The sequence below is a fragment of the Littorina saxatilis genome, linkage group LG3 (genome assembly GCF_037325665.1).
Source record: "Littorina saxatilis isolate snail1 linkage group LG3, US_GU_Lsax_2.0, whole genome shotgun sequence".
Taxonomy (NCBI): Eukaryota; Metazoa; Mollusca; class Gastropoda; order Littorinimorpha; family Littorinidae; genus Littorina; species Littorina saxatilis.
Window position 1 is genome coordinate 51,716,758 of NC_090247.1, and position 19,557 is coordinate 51,736,314.

At 47.4% G+C, this 19,557-nt stretch overlaps 1 protein-coding gene across 1 annotated transcript in view; it reads left to right on the forward strand.

Annotated features, from left to right (window-relative positions):
- The window catches only part of LOC138962606 (molluscan insulin-related peptide 7-like), a 49,513-nt gene extending 31,514 nt beyond the window's left edge, over positions 1-17,999 (forward strand). The window contains exon 3 of the mRNA XM_070334480.1: positions 17,274-17,999. Coding sequence (XP_070190581.1) covers positions 17,274-17,536 — 263 coding nt within the window. The 3' untranslated portion in view covers positions 17,537-17,999. The remainder of the gene's footprint in view (positions 1-17,273) is intronic.
- Positions 18,000-19,557: the final 1,558 nt, after the last annotated feature.

Sequence of the window (19,557 nt, forward strand, 5' to 3'; positions counted from 1 at the left end):
CAAAAATCTCTTCTCTTGCCGCTTGTTTCGCGATTCATGTATAGTTTAATCTGTTAGTGTTCTGATGTAAGTCCAGCAGTAGATAGGTTAAGCCTATTTTAACATACTGGAAACTGGTAATCTTCCAGTAGGTATTGATTTAGTTTTACTAAAGCCTGCTGGGACACAAGTAATGGGTTAGTGCATTTGTAAACAGGAATCGCTTGACAAGTGGCCCCCTTCATCCCCCCTTCCTCGTCCTGATATGGCTCTGCGTAGTCGGCTGGACGTTAAGCAACAAATAAACAAACAAACAAATAACGCTTCCTAACCTTTTTGCCAAACACTTGGCTATCAGTTTATAATCGCTGTTTGTAAGGGAGATGGGTCTCCAGTTCTTTAATTCATTTTTAGGCAAATCCTTTCCCTTGTGTATAAGGGTAATGACAGCTTTGCGCTGCGTGGAGGACAATTTTCCATCGTCAAAACTTGCATTTAAAGACGCAATTAACAATGTTCTGATGCGGGTCCAAAACACTTTCAAAAATTCTACAGTAATACCATCAACCCCAGGGGCCGACCCAGATTTCATTTGTTTAAGTGCAGCGAGAGCTTCGTTTTCAGTTATTAACCCTTCACACTCATTTCTCTGAAAATCTGAAATCTGTAATGTTGTCACATCAGATAAAAACTGATCCACCTTCTCGTCCATGTTTTCAACGTTTACTTTTTTTTGGTACAAATCAGCATAGTAATTCTTTTGCGCGTTCAAGATTTCACGCTGGTCAGTTATCACTTCTCCAGATTCACACTGTATACTGTCCATTATCTTCGCATTTGCTCGGGCTTTTTCAAGGTTGAGAAAATACTTTGTGTTCTTTTCTCCCTGTTCTACCCACTTCGCACGGGCGCGTACTTGGGCTGCGCGAGCTTTACACTGTTCAACTAATTCTATTTTTAACTTAAGGTTCTCACGCTCGCACTGCATTCCACAGTTATCTGGGTCATTCGCTAACCTTGCATCCAAATCATTTAATTCAGCATACAACAAAACAATACCGTTTCTTCTTTCAACGCTTTTCTTCTGCGCGTACTGCATTGCATAATCTCTTATTTCACATTTTAACAGTTCCCATACGGTTTGATAATCAGTATCGTTTATAAAATCGTATGCGTGATTTTCAATCATTCTATTCATACCATCAATGAAATCTTTATCCTGGAGGAGAGAATTATTGAATTTCCAGTAACTCGGGCCTCTGTCAATCTCAGATAATTTGAGTTGCACAGAACAGCCTCTGTGGTCGGAAAAGGGAACAGACAATAAACAACATTCCGTAGTTCTATCAAAAAGTGTTGCACATGCAATTCTCCTAGCAATAAACGGATTCTTCTTTGACCAAGAAAATTCTTTAATACCAGGGTTAAATAATCTCCATACATCAAACAAATCACATGCGATAAACATTTCATTCAGTTGTGACACTGCTCTTTCAGTTTGCCTTTCTCCGCTCACTATGTCTAACTCATTGTCAAGAACACAATTAAAATCTAGAGACCTGGTTTTTCGTGACCACACAGGTCTGGCTCCTTCCCTGGGTTTCACAGGGAGTCCCGATAGTTTGCCCGTCGCCAGAGAACGAGCTGTTCACCGATGCTTCTCTGACGGGGTGGGGGGCTCACCTGGGGGAGCATGTGGCGTCGGGGGTGTGGGACCTGTCTCAGCCCACACGCCATATCAATGCTCTGGAGTTGGAGGCCGTTTCGTTGGCCCTCCAAGCTTTCCTGCCGTTCGTTCAGAACAGCCAGGTCAGGCTGCACACCGACAACAGGACTGTTGCGGCTTACGTGAACAGGCAGGGCGGAACGAGATCTCGCAGTCTCTCAGACAGTGCGTGCCTCATCCTAAAGTGGTGCGCTTCGCATCACATACTGCTGTCAGCCATCTTCCTGAAGGGCAGCTTGAACGTCCTTGCAGATGCGCTGAGCAGGGGAGACAAGGTGGTCCATTCAGAGTGGACTCTGTCTCACCAGTCCCTGCACCGTCTTTGGGAGCAGATAGAGAAGCCTCTAATCGACTTGTTCGCAACTCGGTATTCGCCGAGGCTTCCTCTGTTTGTATCCCCCTTCCCGGATCCTCTGGCGTGGGGCGTGAATGCTCTAGAATTGGACTGGACAGGGCTGACAGCCTACGCCTTCCCTCCGTTTTGTCTGTTGGGCAAAGTTCTCAGGAAGGTCGACCTGGAGAGGCCAGCGCTGGTTCTGGTTGCCCCATTTTGGCCAAGCCAGCACTGGTTCCCGGACTTGCTGCGACTGGCGGTTCGACCGCCTATCCCCATCGCAGTAAGAAAGGGAGAACTCTTACAACCCAGGTCAGGCATCCCTCACGAGAACCCTCAGGCCCTCAACCTTCACGGTTGGATTCTGTCAGAAGCTCTATGCTCAAGGCAGGGGCCTCTTCTGCCACTATAAACTTCGTGAAGCATGCCCATAGAAAGTCGACCAGCTCGGTCTACTCGTCTCACTGGGCCTCCTGGGTGAAATGGTGTGTTCTTAACAGAGTTAAGCCCTTGGCACCAAGATCTATGCAGGTAGCCAATCATTTAGCCTGGCTAGCTGAACAGGGGGGGTCGGCATCTTCCCTTCGTGTTAGAAGGTCCGCGATTTCGTCAACACTAAGGCAGCTAGGCCATAAGATCACTCTCGATGGGGTTGTCGCTAGTGTTATTAAGGGCACCTCCCTTAAGGCCGCGCGCGAGAAGTCTCCGCTCCCTGCCTGGGATTTGTTGCTTGTGTTGAGATATTTGGCTTCTAACGACTTTGAACCGTTACAGTCAACTATAGTTTGGCTAACTTGACACGCAAGGCAGTTTTTCTAACTTTGCTCGCTACGTCTCGTAGAGGAAGTGAGGTTCATGCATTATCCGGCTTAGCTAAAGATATTTCAACCGAAAAGGATGGTTCTTCTTCTTCTTCTTCTTCGTACGACGGTTGTGTCAGACTCGGAATCTGGAGGATGCCATGAACATGGACGTTCTTTCCAGGTCCTCCAGTGCTCCCCACATTTTGGTCCTCAGATCTGTTTGGTCAGGCCATGTCTGGATCCGCAGTTGGTCGAGGAGGGGACATGCTTGGAGAACATGTTCTGGAGTCTGATCTCCCTCTCCACAGTCACATGTGGCAGACTCTGCTACACCTATCCTCCTTAGGTGTGCTTTGAGGCAGCAGTGTCCAGTGCGGAGGCGGAAGATGATAGCCTGCTCAGCACGGCTTAGGAGATGGAGGGGGTCTTGGTGTGGCTTGTAGCCAGAGGTTTTGTTGGTAAATTTCTCTTTCCAGCTGTGCTTTATGAGGGTCTTTGCCTCTCGATATGACTGGCAGTGGTTTGGCTGTTCCATCTTGCTGCCATTCTTGGCGAGCTCGTCTGCCTTCTCGTTACCAGAGATTCCGCAGTGTGCTGGTATCCACTGGTATCCACTGAAGGACGACTGTGGACTTCCTGGCGAGGGTGCTGATCTGGTGCTTCAGCTCTTCCAAGCTCTGGTCTGTGTTGCTGGATTCGAGGGCTTGTAGTGCAGAGACTGAGTCGGTCAGGAAGACAGTGTTCTTTGGTGTTTCTTCCACTGAGTTGAGGAAGCTTGCTGCGTTGACCTCAGCTTTGAAATTGGAGCTGAGGGCTCCGCTTGGAGCTGACAGTGTTGTTGGGGGCTTCTTGGGCTGCAAGATGTATGCTCCGCTACCTCCATTCCTCGTTGCATTCTCTGCTGAGCCATCAGTGTAGGCAAGAGTCCACTTGCTGGCTGGATAGCGTTGGTGGATTTCGTCCAGCGCCAGGGCTCTCAGAGCGGCGTCACTTTGGTTCTGTTTGGAGGTGACGCCTGGAATGCTTGTTCTGATTTCCGCTCCTAGGCGTTGTGGAGTCCAATCTGTGCTGGTCAGAGGCTCACACTGGGTCGGGCTTGGAGTCAGAATGTCAGCATTGTTTCTCTGCTGCTCCTTTATCTGATGATTCAGGCTTTGGCGCTTGAGGCGGTTTTTGGTAAGTGCTTGGAGCTTGTCATGGAGTGGGTGGCTCTCGAGACGTTTCATCTTTTCTCCTTGGATGAAGAGTTTTTCTTCTCTTCTGGCTTCCAGGGGCTGAACTGACGCAGTCTTTTCCATTTCTGTAATGGTTGTCGTCTTCATTGCACCAAGTATAGTTCTGAGACCAAGGTTCTGTACCTTTGCCGATCTCTCGTGGAGGAACGACTTGATCCATCCGAACATCCGCCCTGTGATTCCAGCTTGGTGTATCTTCAGGAGCAAGCCCTCTCGCCACACTTTGTCAAACGCAGCCGATAAATCGAAGAACACGCTCACAACTTTCTTCTTCTCCTGGAAGGCAGTCTCGATTTCCTGCGCTAGGAGAGCCAGCTGGTCTTCCGTGCTTCGATTCTTTCGGTAGCCTGTTTGGGTTGGGGTCAACATGCTGTTTGTCTCGAGGTGCCAGATCAGTCTTCTGTTGAGGATTCTCTCCATCAGCTTACCGAGGCAGCTGATCAAGCTGATGGGTCTGTAGCTCTTGGGGTCTTTCTTGTTCTTTTCCTTCTTGTGGATAGGGACTATGTGGGCTTTCTTCCACATGGCTGGTACTGTTGTTGATTTCCAGGACTCGTTGAAGAGCAGCAAAAGGGTTTTCTTGGCGATGGTTCCCATGTGTTTAAGCATGTCATTGCTGATTCCATCAGGGCCTGGGGCCTTCTTGCATTTCAGCGCCTTGATGGCGGCTTCCAGCTCGTCCAGACGGATGGGATCGTACATGCAGCTGCTGTTGGCGCCCTTCTCTGAGGGTTGTCGGATGGCTTCTCGGACTGCTTTTGTTCTGTCTCTTGGCAACTTGACTGTACTGGTTTCCTGGTACATGTTGGCAAGAGTGTTGGCTGCTTTTTTCCCTGTTTGAAGCTCTCCATCGAGTTCTAGGACTGTTTGTTTTCTTTCCTGGACATCATCGTTGAGAGTGTGTGCGAGCTGCCACAGTTTTGTTGTGTCCTTTTCCATGTTGAGAGACTGGGTTTTCTCGTGCCAACTGTTGCGAAGCTGCTGGAGCTTCTCTCTGGTGAATTCTGCTCTGGCTCTGTTGTGGGCTGTGACGTTTTCATCAGTAGGGTTGAGTTCCATGGCTTCTCTGGTGGAGCTGAGCATGTCATGGAGTTGTTGTAGGTGGGAGTTCCATCCTGGTTTGTAATTATTTCTGGAGCCTCTCGGAATGGAGTTTTTCGCTGCCTTCAAGACAGCTTGACAGAAGAGTTCAGCATGTTGGTTCAGGTTCTGGTCTTTGAAGTCCAGTTTCCTGCAGTTTTTGTCCAGTAGTTGTTGGAACATCCCCCATTTGGCCTTCTTGTAGTTCCATCTTGGTGTTTGCTTTTGGGTGGTGGTGTTTCTCTCTTCGTTCATGTTGAGAATGACAGGCTTGTGGTCACTTCCCCCCAACTGCGAACTCACTTCCCGTGTGGTGATCTGGGCAACATCGTCCGTGGCGATGGCAAGATCAGGGCTACTAGTGGTTCGCCAAGCTCTGGAGTAGTAAGTGCATGGGTCATCTGGTTGGTTGAGAAGAGTCAGTTGGTTGGTGAGCATCCAGTCTTCTACCTCCTCACCCTTACTGTCGATCTGTCGATAGCCCCAACTCGGGGAGTGACTGTTGAAGTCGCCCGTGATGAGACAACGATCGGGGAGAATCGGTATGTTGTGAGGATCAAGCTGCTTGGCTGGTGGGGAATAGACGTTGAAGATGGCAAGGGGCTTCTTCCCGGCAAGGAGACAGACTCCTAGGCACTCTGTGGCACCATCCTGGGATCGATAAATCTCCGCTGCGGCCATCGAGTTCTTGACGAGAATGATAACACCACCTTTGTGTCCTGATGCTCTGTCATGTCGAAAAGTTTCATACCCTCGAATGGAGAAACGGTGACTGCTGTTCAGATGTGTTTCCTGCATGCAGCAAACATCAATATTCTGTTGCTTCAGAAAATTCTGAAGGTCAATTTTCTTGTTCCTCACCCCCTCAGCATTCCAGTGCATGACTTTGATCTGGTAGCCGGTAGCTCTACTCCGCCCATCCCCGGCCACGTCAGATGGGTGGGAGTCGCCAGTCGCATTGGGTGGGCCCCTTTGAGGCTGAGGGCCCGGCACCGTCTTCACCTGGCTGCGACCCATGAAGACGACACCATCACGTTGATTCATTGATGACACAATCATTTGTCGAGGGTAGCGTAGGCACCCGGTCTGCTCCCCGCCTAAAAAAGGCCAGTGCCGTTCCGTCTTCGAGGGACTGCGTGGGTTTCATTTCGGAGTTTTCCTTCTTCTAGACGAGTTTCCTTCCATGGATGATGAGTCTCCTCTACCCTCGTTTTGAATTCAGAGTGGTCTTCTCTTAGGATAGCTGCCTGCCAGGGTTGACGAGCCTATCCTGCCCGGCTATTTGACCCATAGCTGGAGGTTGGTTCGTGGGCACCTGGGCATTTCCACACACCGGTGGGCCCGCATGCCGCACGTCTAGGGGCCAACCTCCTCCGAGTCCTTGTAGTCTAGCCTGGGGCCTTGCGGTACCCAGTTTACGCCTGTCGCCGCGATGGAGGCACTACATAGGGCTTGTTGTGGAGAGGTTATTGTACTGGCAGGAGAGATTGACGCATTCTGCTCTCTTTTCGCATTGTCCTAAAAAGGACAGACGGTGCTAGCCAGCGGTGAGGGCTGAAAGCGAGAAGTGACAAGCACAAGACACTTCGCCAACACACTAGACACATCACACAACCGTTTGGCAGGCGGATGGTTCGATATCTCTCAAATTCAGGCCAGAATTTTTAGCTAAAAATCAGAAACCAGGCCAAATTTCACCTGTCATTAACATTCCTGCCTTGAGCAACATTCTTGCTCCTGGAGACCCTGACATCGTTAACTGCCCTCTGAGATAGTAGTTCATGAAGACATCCTCCGATTTCTAATAGGCCGCCTCCGCCTGGCCGATGTATTGGAGGCGGCCTATTGGAAATCGGAGGATGTCTTCATGAACTACTATCTCAGAGACATCTCCTCCTTGAGACAGGACGGCAGTTTTGCACTACCTTCTATGGTGGCTGCAGGACAAGTCCTTCTACTTTGATGTTTGGTGAGTACCCGCCACCTATAGTAGCAATCTGCTATTTGTGAGTTGGGTAAAGATATGTAATTTAATCCAAAATTTTATAAATAAATTTTCATTTAATTAATATACTTACCCAACTCACAACGTTTATTCCCTCCCGCCTCCCCGCTGTGGTTGGTACTGGGGTCTAAAAAGAGTGAGTTGGGCTTCGTTTGAAATGATAATATGGCGGCGTATGCGCACGCATACGGAAGTCAGACTGTCAATAGTCTGGCATTATGGGATGGATCACTTTCTTTTTTAGAGTGGTCTCCCTTGTTACCAAGGGTACGCGTACAGCGTTACCAAAAATTTTGGATTGTGGTGAACCGCCACGCTGTCAGTCTCTGTCTCGCGAATCACCCCGGCTGCGACCCATGTTATATTTGGATTAAAAACAAGCTCTGAAAATTAAAAATATAAAAATTTTGATCAAAATAAAATTTTCAAAATCAATTTAAAAACACTTTCATCTTATTCCTTGTCGGTTCCTGATTCCAAAAACATATAGATATGATATGTTTGGATTAAAAACACGCTCAGAAAGTTAAAACGAAGAGAGGTACAGTAAAGCGTGATATGAAGCACAGCGCAACCGCTACCGCGCCAAACAGGCTCGTCACTTTCACTGCCTTTTGCACTAGCGGCGGACTACGTTCAGTTTCTATTCTATTCTGTGAGTTCCACAGCTTGACTAAATGTAGTAATTTTGCCTTGCGCGACTTGTTTTCTTCTTCTTTTTCGTCATCTTCTTCGTCATCTCCTTCTTCTCTCTCTTTCTCTCTTTGCCTCTGTCTCTCTCTCTCCCCACTTTCTCTCTCTCCCCCCACTTTCTCTCTCTCTCTCTCACTCTCTCCCTCTTTTTCTCCCTCCCTCCAATTTCTCTCTCTCTCCCCCTCTTTCTCTAGTACTCTCTCTCTCACCCCTCCATTCTATCTCTCTCTATCCCCCCTCTCTCTGTCTCTCTCTCTCTGTCTCTCTCTCTCTCTCTGTCTCTCTCTCTCTCTCTCTCAGTGTGTCTCTGTCTCTTTCTAATATTTAAGTAGACCTTTGCCGGGGTGGAATGGAGGAGGATAGGTAGTGGGCGTATGATCCACGAAGATGCGGCATACCTTTTAACCTATGCATTGTTCCATACCTGGTATATCATAGGTCCTAGGCTGTTGCAGAGAGTGAAATCTGCCTTTTAAGTTCGAGCACAACTAAAGTCATGATTTTCATAACAATAACATTGAAACTTAGCAACTCCTGGCATTATTTTTATGCCTTTTGTTTGCACGCGGTTTCTTAATATTATTAACCTGAGACAAGATTAGAAAAAGATGAGCACAACACTGCCTCACAGGCCTGGCAACATCAAAAGCAAGGGCTTCTGCACATCTTATTCATATCTGAAATAAACCCTTTTTGAACTCAGTTGCTTTTCTTTTTGGACACGACACAATCCAGTCGAGAGACATCCTGCTTACTGTTGCGCGAGCCGAGAAAATGTTGCCTCTTTAACTTCACTGCGCTGGCTGCAAAACCCCTCCGCGCGGAGGTGTTTTCAGACACATTAGACACAGGGTGAATCATAAGAATAGTTTAAATCTCTTGTAAAATTGCTGTTCAAAGGAATAATTATTGAAGAATATTGCTATGGAGGATTTTTTTTTCTTCTGATGCCTGAAAATACATTGAAATTACGGCATCGAGTGCTGAACGTGACAAAAGAGGGATGGACTGACATGGCAATCAACACAACGACTGATTAACAATTGAATTGTCCAGTTCACTGTTGCCCGGAAGTCGGAAGGCGTGGGCTGAGGAGCGCGGGAAGACTCCTTCTGTAGAGTAAAAAGCGCGGAAGACCTTCTGTAGAGTTAAAAGCGCGGAAGACCTTCTGTAGAGTTAAAAGCGCGGAAGACCTTCTGTAGAGTTAAAAGCGCGGAAGACTATCAGACATCACGTCGTCACAACATAATTGCATAACTAACGTATGACGGCTTACTAGTGCCAGAACCACATTATTGTAGTTATCACGTGAAAAATTACTAATTTTTAAGAGAAAATTACAACTTACATTTTCACGTGAAAATTACTCATTTTCAGTTTTGGCTCGCTTCCTGACGGATTGCTAGAGCCAAAACTGAAAATCAATAATGGTCACGTGAAAATGAGTAATTAACACGTGAAAACGCTAACTGACATTGTTCATTACTATTCAGTTTCACGGGATAATGATAACTCCAGGATTTGGCACTAGTAAGCCGTCATACTCATGGGCAGCGTTTGCAGCAGAGTCCATTCCATTGTTTTCAATCACTTGTAAGGGGAGCAGAAGTCACGTTCAAAACCAGCATAATTGGCCTCTCTTGGAGTAGAGTACGTTACCTAACGAAACAGGCGAGATAGGCATTTGTCTTGCCAATCTCACCCACAACGGAAGTCACACTTCCGGAGATTTGCTCTGGTACGAACAATCTGGAGGTTTTTATGTTTCTACAAGTATCATCCTGTTGTCTAGTGATTTGTTTAAAGTGTGTTGCTCGTGGTATTTTAATACAAGCCTCCAAAAGCCTTAATTTGAAAGTTGTAGTCTTCACTTTTGTTTCTACTAATGCCAAAATGATATGAAGGAAGACTTTGTCTTCAAGTCTTTTATTTGACTTGAGCCTTTATCAACTTCTTCTTTTTCTCAATTTTTTTAATTTTAATTCAAGCCTCCGAAGGCCTTTCCTTGAAGGTTATTGCAGTCTCTACTTTTGTTCTATCAATGCCAAAATGATATGAAGACTTCAAGTCTATTATTTGACTTTATCAACTTCTAGTATCTCTCGAACAAAACATCAAAAATGAGATATTTGCAATGTTCTTGTAATCGTGAGGACGTACTTCACCCATTATGACCATGTCTTCTGTTGTCAATTTTGCAGTCGGTTGTTGTGGTTATTCACGTGGGAATATTCCGATGATAGTACCGTAAAATCCCTAGCATAAGCCCACCCCCCTGTGCACAGATTTAGGGCAAAATTGGGGGGTGGGCGTTTGCTAGGGATAGACCCCTTTGCACAAAGTAAGTGTTGTGCTCAACCGTGTAATTGAGTAAATACAAACCCAGAAAGCATGTGAGTTAGGTCGTGTGAGTAGAAGTGAAGGAAAAAAGAAAAAAAAGGACTTTGAGGCAAAGAAGGCCAACCATGAGAGAGAGAGAGAGAGAGAGAGAGAGAGAGAGAGAGAGAGAGAGAGGGTGGAGAGAGAGAGAGAGAGAGAGAGAGAGAGAGAGAGTGAGAGAGAGAGAGAGAGAGAAAAGGACTGGCTCTTCTGAAAACAACACGAGCATAGTCATTCATATAAATTTATGAGTAAAAAGAAAATCGCCAGACCTTTGCAAGGACAAACAATAACAACACAATTCCGGGAAAAAGAAACTTGATGAAATGTCGAAATGTCAACATCAATGAAGCCCTTTCTTTCTGTACAGGGAAGAAATTACACGATCGTCTTTGGAAATGAAACGTTAACTGAACTTGGATTTTGTCTTCAAAAGGCCCAATCTTTCTGAGAAAGAAAAACCCACAAACTTAGGGAAAAAAAGAGAAGAGAAACTCGAAAAAACATGAACGATGGGTGGGAGTGAGGAGAGGGGACAAAGAATAAGAAAAAAAGGAAAGAAACACGAAAAGGTAAAGAAGGGGAAAAAGATGACTTTTAGAACAGTCTGCACAAATCCTGGTGAAAGTGAGCCTATAGTCTCTTTGAAAAAATCAGGGTGGGCGTTTGCTAGGTAGTTACCCCTGTGCACAACTTTTGGCCCAAAGTGGGGGGTGGGCGTTTGCTAGATGGTGGGCTTATGCTAGGGATTTTACGGTAGTTGCTTAACCTTCTGGCTCGAGTGTATATATATAAGGAATTACGCCAGCGCAAGGGTTGTAATCAGCATTAAATTACATATTCTTACTCCGAATCACATAATAGCATTGACGCAGTCGAGATGCTAAGGTGCCTGAAAACGCTATCCCGTCTATAGTCTGAGGGAAGCAACCCAAGCAAAAAAGTAGCAAGCTTGCTACCCAGGGTTGCCTCCCGTAGCGTGAGTCACGCCACAGATCTCGTATCCAATACGAGACACCCTCATTCGACTCCTTTCAGCCAGAGAGACAGGTCGTCTTTTCGCTTTGCTCCTTGGCCGTTTTTGAGCGTCAGCCTGACGCCCTCCGGCCTCGGCTCCCCGTCCTCTCCTAGCTGGTTTCCAGTTGGTGAGATTGTTCCTTATTTTACCATTGTATTGATTCTACTGAAAAATTTTTTACGTCCTTTGGACTCAGAAGTTTCTTCAGTGGTTTCTTGTTGTGGCCTCCATTTTGGTCGCCATTTTTTGTACTAGCACGTGTTGTTTACACTGACATGTTTGGGTCCGTGCTCGGACTTTGAACGTTTGCTCAGTGCACTCGAGCACTCTTTTGCTCTACTGAAATTGTTTGTGTCCGTTTGGACTTGTAATTTTCCAGTAGCTGTTGTTGTTGGTCGCCATTTTGGTGGCCATTTTTTGCTAGCACGTGGTGTTTCTACTGAGTTGTTTTCGTCCGTGCTCGGACTGTGAACTTGCTTGGTAGGAAGTTAGTTTTAGCTGCTTTTTGTAGCTATTGTTCTATTGCTAGTTTATTATTCTGCTGAATTTCGGGTCCGTTATGGTCTTCGAATTACAGTAGTTGTTCTTTTCGGCTAGCACGCTGTGTTTCTACTGAGTCGTTTTCGTCCGTGCTCGGACGCTTAACTATCTTGGTAGGCGGTTAATTTTAGCTGCTTTCAGTAGCTATTGTACTAGCGCTAAGTTTATTATTCTACTAGAATTCTTCCTCTGTTTCTGGACTTGAATTTTACAGTAGTCTTTGTTGTTGGCCGCCTTTTGGCAGCCGTTTTTTATCCTAGCATGTTGTGTTCTATTGAGGTGTTTACGTCTTTTCAAAGAAAATCGGACTGTAAACTAACTTGGTAGGCTGTTATTTAGCTGCCTTGCGTAAGCTATTATAATTTTGCTAGTTGATTATTCTGCTGAATTTTGGGTCCGTTCTGGACTTAGCTAAATTTTCAGTAGTTTGCGTTAACCACTTGTCAGCTTGGCTGATAGTGAGGTTAATGTTTTGCGAGGGAGGGTAAGGGCAAGCGCCCTTTTTTAGCCTTACGGTTCCTCTTCTTCTCTATTTCCGGGATCGTTTTTCGGCACCAGAGCTTTGAAGTCTTCCGGCGGACGTGATGTCTCTGGACTCCTCCGGCTGGGACTCTCTTCTCTCCTTGGCCGGCACTCGGTGGCTCCCGCTTGCGGGAGTGTGCCTGAGCATGTCCCTTTGGGGATGCGGCCAGTACAAGGTATGTGCTCACAGCAGCCGTTTACGGCAGCTGCTCTTCCGGTTCCCGGAAGGAGAGACTCGCTGGAATGTGGACAGACCATGGTCCCATCCGGCTGAGCCTCGACTTACGTCAGCAGTCGCTCGCGACAGCTGCTTCCAGCTTAGGCCGGAAGTAAGAGGTTCACCGGCTAGTGCACAGACTACTGTCACGTCCGGTTCGAGCTTCGACTTACGTCAGCAGTCGTCCGCGACAGCTGCTTCCGGCTTCGGCCGGAAGTAAGAGGTTCACTGGCTAGTGCACAGGCTACTGTCACGTCCGGTTCGAGCTTCGACTTACGTCAGCAGTCGTCCGCGACAGCTGCTTCCAGCTTCGGGTGGAAGTAAGAGGTTCACCGGCTAGTGCACAGGCTACTGTCATGTCCGGTTCGAGCTTCGACTTACGTCAGCAGTCGTCCGCGACAGCTGCTTCCGGCTTCGGCCGGAAGTAAGAGGTTCACCGGCTAGTGCACAGGCTACTGTCACGTCCGGTTCGAGCTTCGCCTTACGTCAGCAGTCGTTCGCGACAGCTGCTTCCAGCTTCGGCCGGAAGTAGAGGTTCACCGGCTAGTGCACAGACTACTGTCACGTCCGGTTCGAGCCTTGTCCTACGGCAGCAGTCGCCCGCGACAGCTGTTCTTCCGGTTCCCGCCGGAAGTGTAGGTTCACTGGTTAGTGCACAGGCTACTGTCACGTCCGGTTCGAGCCTTGCCTTACGTCGGCAGTCGTACGCGACAGCTGCGCTTCCGGTTCACGGAAGTAGTGCCTCGTTGGAAAGCGGACAGACAATTATCCCATCCGGCTTGAGCTGCGCTATACGTAAGCAGTCGTCCGTGACGGCTTCTCTTCCGGCTCCGGCCGGAAATGTTAGTTCATCGGTGTGTGGGCAGCCCATGGCCCTTTCCGGTTTGAGCTTTGCCCTTTGCACAGCAGCCGTTTCCGGCAGCTTTGCTTCCGGCCTTGGCAGGAAGTGTAGGTCAAGCGGGTAGTGCACAGGTTACTGTCACTTCCGGTTCTGGCCTACGGCCTACCTTTGGGTTCCGAGCTTCAGCTCGCAGGTGGCTCAGCACCAGCTTTGGATAGCGCTGCTGTTGCTGCCGCACTTCCGGCTCCTCCCGGATTTTCCGGTTCAGTTCCCGCTGCTTCCGTTTGGTCGCCGGTGAATTTCGAACAAGGCTTGCCCTATGGATTCCTCTCTTCCTCCTCTCAGTTAGGGAATGAGCACAATCGATTGCCAGCAGGAAGGACTTCAGGCTTCTGGCCTCCTCTCTTAGCGTCTTTGTCGGGTTCCTTTGGCTTTGAGCCATCCCCTTCCATTGTCGCTTCGGACTCCAGGTCCGTTGATGATGAGCAGACGCTCGTGGGGGCTCCGGCCAGCTTCAGGGTTGCGCTGGAAGCTGCCGCGAAAGTCACTTCACGCTATTTTCTGGAAGAAGCTTCGTCTTCGGCCACACCTTCGGCGTCCGGTCCGTCAGCGATGGCTGATTTCCGGTTGGCAAAGAGAGAACAGCTACTTCCGGTTTGAAAAATCACCTTTAGTAGCTTTTCACCTTTCTCGCCTCTTCGCCAAGCCCCCCTCTTCGGCAGGGGGTTGCCTCCGGGGTCTGTTCCGTTGCTGGTTCCTCATGGTTCAGCTACGGAGCTGGCATTGGAATACCTTGCCGCTCCTGCGCAGGCTTCCTCCTTCGTGCCCTTAGCGGCTCAGAGGAAGTTGCCTTGGCCAAGGTCGTTTCGGAACCTTCTGTTGTCCTTTGCCCATCCGCGTACGCCGTTTCCGGTCACGCCGGAACTTCTTTCGCTTCTTACGAAGTCGTTGAGGAAGGATTCTGTTCTGCCGCTATGGGCAGACTCTCCTATTCTCTGAAGAAGGGGGCTGACAACTTTTGGAACTCAGTTCTATTTCCGAGACTCTCCTGCGGGCGCGGTCTCGCGCTCTGGCAGGTTCCTTGGCGCCCTTTACTCTTAGTAAAGAGCAGGACGTGGAGGAAGTGTTCTCACTCCTCTCCACACTTGGTGGATGGTCTCTCTCCGGCAGCCTGGCCTCTCAGGACAGAAGCAGGGGATTGAGACCAACAGAGAGCAGCGGTGCTCTTCTTTTGAGCTTCAGAATCTGAAAGCAGCAAAAGCAGGCCGCTCCTAAGCAGGCTATACCTAAGCGGACTCAGCCTAAGCAGCCTAAGTCCTCAGCTCAGGTGTAACAGGGGAGATTGTTTCTTTCACAGCCGTCATAGGTACGCTGGGTTTTTGGAACAACAGCTGGCCTTAGGGCTTCGGGGTTTGTAGCCTCGGCTGGAGCAACAGCCATTTCATCCGTTGGCGGTGATGGTTGTTGCTTTCCTTGTGCTTGTGGCTTCGGGCTTCGACATTCTTTCTTTTTCCCAGCGTATGGGTGCTGAGAGGTCGATTTCCGTTGAAAGGGGGGTTCTGCCTTTGGGCTTCCCCGTTTTCTCTTTGCCACGAGCTTCTGGACTTGGTCCTGGTTTGTCTTTCGCCGAGTCTGACTCTGTCTTTCTCTAGCGATCAGACGCGTTCTGGTGTTTCGTCCAAACTTAGGGTTCACTTGAGTTGGCCTCGGAAGTAACATTCAGAATTTCCTGAGGGTGCATTGTCTGGGCAATGCATGTTTGAGAAGTCATTCTTGGCTTGTCATTTTTTCTCAGGTTTTTTGGCTACTCCTCCCCTTGTGGGCAGAGGTCTAGTTAATGTTCCAGTTTTCTCGGTGCCGGCCTCTAGGCCAGCATCTTTTTTGGCGGCCGAAACTTTTGTTTCTTACTGTACCGGTGTACTTTGGGTACTTTGGTACAATGGCCGGCCTACGGGCAGCAAGGCTCTCGGCCTTAGCCTGTGTTATAGTCTCCTGCCCGTCGTGTTGCGACTTTGGCATTTTGGTTCTTGTGACGGCGGATTTCGTCTCTTCCTCCTCTCCATCATGCTTGCATGAGGTGAGTTGGGACGATTTCTGCTAGGTTGGGCTTCCGGCCTGGTCACCCTATTATCACTTGCAACTATGACTATTACGTTTTTCTCCTGAGAACTCTGGTCTCGGGAGTCTGATGGCTGGTTCGCTTCACGGTTTTCCGTTTTTCTTACCAGCCTCGTTCTTTATGTTTTGGGTTTTTTGATTCATTTTCAATTACCTACAAGCAGCCTGCTCTGCGAACACTCTGGCTTTTGTCATTTTGTTTCCGGTCTCCGGTCACATTAGGATTTGGCCACTGCGGGTCCGCATTTCCGGTGCTTACGCACTACCATAGGTCGCTTCGCCCCCATTTTACCCCTCTCTCTGCTTTTGCAGGGATGGGTAGGGGACGACTGGTGACCGTCTCCCTTGAGTTTTGCTCATTGAGTTGGACTCTGGTACTTGGTACTCAGGCGTCTCTCTCTTTCCCTTTTGGAGTTTGGTCACTCTTCTGGAGCTGACTGTTCTCTCAAAGGCCTTTCGGGCCTCACTCCATCCCAAAGTTTTCTTACTTTGGCATGTTTGCCTTATGGTCTCCGTGAGGGTCGGTCCTTTTCAGGGCTTAGCCGTAACCTTACGCACGGATCTTTTCCAGGGCATTAGCATTTCCTTCCATTTAAGGGGGGGGGGGGGGGCAGCTTGTCCTTCCCCCTACTTGGTCGGGTTTTTCCAAGACTGGGGTCCTTTTCCGGACTGTTTTACGGTTCAGAAGATTGGAAGAAGTGCTGGGCACAGCTTACTGGCTCTCTGATGTTGTCTTTCGCATTTCTTGCCTGAGAGACATCTCGGCTGTCAATCAGGTTGGTTCTCGGTCCGTTTTCTGTCTTTTGGCAGTGGGCCAGTTCCTGGCAAGGGTTTAAAGTGAGTCAGAGGTTTCTTTCTCACGGGATCCTTTCCTGACTTTTGGCAGTGGGCCAGTTTCTTGGCAGGGGATTTTCTTTCCCTCCGCCTTGTCATAGCTATATGCTATCTTTCCCTTGGCTCGGCCCGAGCTCTTTTCCAGGGCCTAGGCCTCCTCCTTGGCCTTCTTGGTCTAGGAGGTTGGATGATGTCCTGCGCACAGTTTCTGGCGTTAGGATTTTGTCTTATCAGGTTCTGCAGACATTGCTGCCCTCGGTCAGGATGGGTCTCGGTCCATTCCTTCCTGGGCGGCAGCTGGTTTATGTCTCTCCAGAACTTTAGAGTGAGTTTGAACTTTTTTGATCTTACCCACCACCTTGTTGGAGTTATCTGCTATTATGTGATTCGGAGTAAGAATATGTAATTAAATTTTCATTTGATTAATATACTTACCCGAATCACATAGGTAATTCCCTCCCACCTTCCCCGCTTTTAGTTTCTATGTATTCTAGAAGTCGAATGAGGGTGTCTCGTATTGGATACGAGATCTGTGGCGTGACTCACGCTACGGGAGGCAACCCTGGGTAGCAAGCTTGCTACTTTTTTGCTTGGGTTGCTTCCCTCAGACTATAGACGGGATAGCGTTTTCAGGCACCTTAGCATCTCGACTGCGTCAATGCTATTATGTGATTCGGGTAAGTATATTAATCAAATGAAAATTTAATTAAAAATTTTCGAGTATCAATAACGTGGAACCCTGAGCGTTGTCTTCAACGTATAGACAAGCAGTTGTAAAGTCATATCCAAACCGCATTAAGTGCTTTCCTTACCAAAATCCCAAACCAAAATCTATCTGTCGTTTTGCAGAAAAAGATGAAGTCGAGGACGAGTTATCAGCATTTTTGTGGGCGCCATTTTTGTTTGTGGGTCAGTCACCGTGTATCACTTTCTATCTGTCGTTTTGCAGAAAATAACGAAGTCGAGGACGAGAGAGAAAAGAGCGGCTTTGATGGCGCCGTCGCTCCGACGGAAGAGAGCAAGCTCTACATGTCCATGCTACCCGGCATGAAATCCACCCTGCCCAGACCTCTGCCCTCCGCCGCTACCCGGGGTGGGGCCATTGCTGCCAAGAGAGCCTACGACGAACTTCCCCACGTTCAGAAACGCGGAGTGGTCTGCGACTGCTGTTTCAACAAGTGCCGCCCCAGCGTCCTGGCTCGCTACTGCTAGACCTCCAGGTCTAGGCTTCCCAAGGCCTACTTCATGGCCTCCTTGGGGCCTCCTTCTGGTCTCCTAGGGCCTCCAAGGTCGCCTGGACCTTTTGCAGATGTTGTTATCGCTGTTACTGCCATGGCCTATCTCTTCAACTGCCTGAAGTTGACTTTGGTCTAATTACTGGCGCGCCGGTTGTGGGGAATGGACGTTATATATCGGTATACATGCTTCGTGTTGATTTTTGTTGGTCCCTTTGCTAACCGCTTCAAAACAAGTCAAGAAAATGTGTGTGTTGTTTGTCCTGTAAATTTCTATCACTTATCATTACTGCGAGTATGCAAGTTGATTTTTTTCCTTTTCCAACGATTAAAAATGGCAGTAATCAAACGCTTCTCTTCTCGCCTTTATTTCTGTTTCTCTATTGCAAATTACTATCAGCAGTCTTGATCGCCTGTTCTCATTGCATATAATGCTTATCAAACTTTTAGGAGAATGATGTACGTGAAATCCATGATATATTGCAGTTAATTAAAGCTTAGCTTATTAAATCTGAAGAACTTGTAAGTTCACTTACAACTTTATATATCAACACTATACTCAATCACAAAATTATCCAGGTTATTTTATTTTGTGCTTGAAAGAGTTCCTTGAAAACGTTACTAGTGAACGACACTCATTATTTTGTTCGAAAAATGTAAAATCTCGATGAACTTTAAACGGAGACTCACCCATTTTTATTGTTGAAAAGGTTTCATATGTTTTATCAGTACAACGAAAATCAGAGAAGAAATAGACACAGTTTCGGTTTTTTCACCCATCATTCTTTAACTTTTGAAATTTGTTTTGTTCTTTTCATGATCACACAGTAGAGAAAGGGGGAATGTACGTTCTGGCTCACCGATTCCGACAGACCCTAAATATTAACGCAAAATAGGCTTCTGGACTAAACTTTTACTAAAATGAAACATGCGACAAAATCAGAAAAATACTGCATAAATCCATACCAAAAAAAATACAGTAAAGTAAGGTTGTTTTGAACCAATGCCGGGTCTGTCGGAATCAGTAACCCAGAACGTACATTCTCCCGTTCTCTTATACAACGCTAAATTTAGTTTCCATTGAAATATTAACTGGTTGAGCCACTTTACACGCTCTCCACTGAAACAGCCAGCGTGTGTTTTGATCCAATCTGCCCGTCGTCGCCAACACTACCGTATTGATCTGGTAAAGACAAACACTGAGCCAGCGTGTGTTTTGCGAGGCCTGCAAGCTTGTCTTCTATATTCCTCCAATGGCAAGACAAGATTAAATCATGTAATAGCAACAGTTACGTCACGTCCGCCCAACACTTGGTGTTGATAGTAACATAGCATAGTGATTTTGTCATTTTTCCTGGTGCTGTGGTGGTGTGAAGACGTGTTTTCTGTGAGAAAAGTGTTTTGCCTGTCTCAAGAATCTATAGAGTTAGCTCCAGGAAGTTAGAGAAGCAAACGCTGCACAACAAGCTCTGTTGGATTATTCTAGACAATCAACTTATTTAATTCTTCCTGAAAATATGAATCAGCAAACAGAACAAGAAGTTAGGAATTTATCACAGTCAGACACTTCTTCTAGTATGGAGCAGGATGATCATGGACTTCATACTGGGCTCAGTCAAGACTTTGAGGTGATTGATTTACCGAATGTTGACACTGAAAAACTAGAGAGTTTAAAAAAACACATTGAGTACCATACAAAACTTCTTGAATTTTACAAACAACTTGATTCAATTTTCCAAGAGAGAGGACATAAGGCTGCAGAAGAGTTTGAATTGAAAGCAAATCTCCCCAAAAAGCCAATACCTGTTACCTTCCAAAACAAACGGGGAAAGAAATCAAAAGTCTTGACTTCACTTAGAGGGTCGGAGCTCCTAGAGGGTCTAAAAAATCATCTGTACTATGATGGTTCAACAAGCGAATCTTTGTTGTTTAGTACAAGCCGAACAACAGATATTGAGGAACTCAAACAAAAGCTTCTTGTTTGTGAAAAACAATACA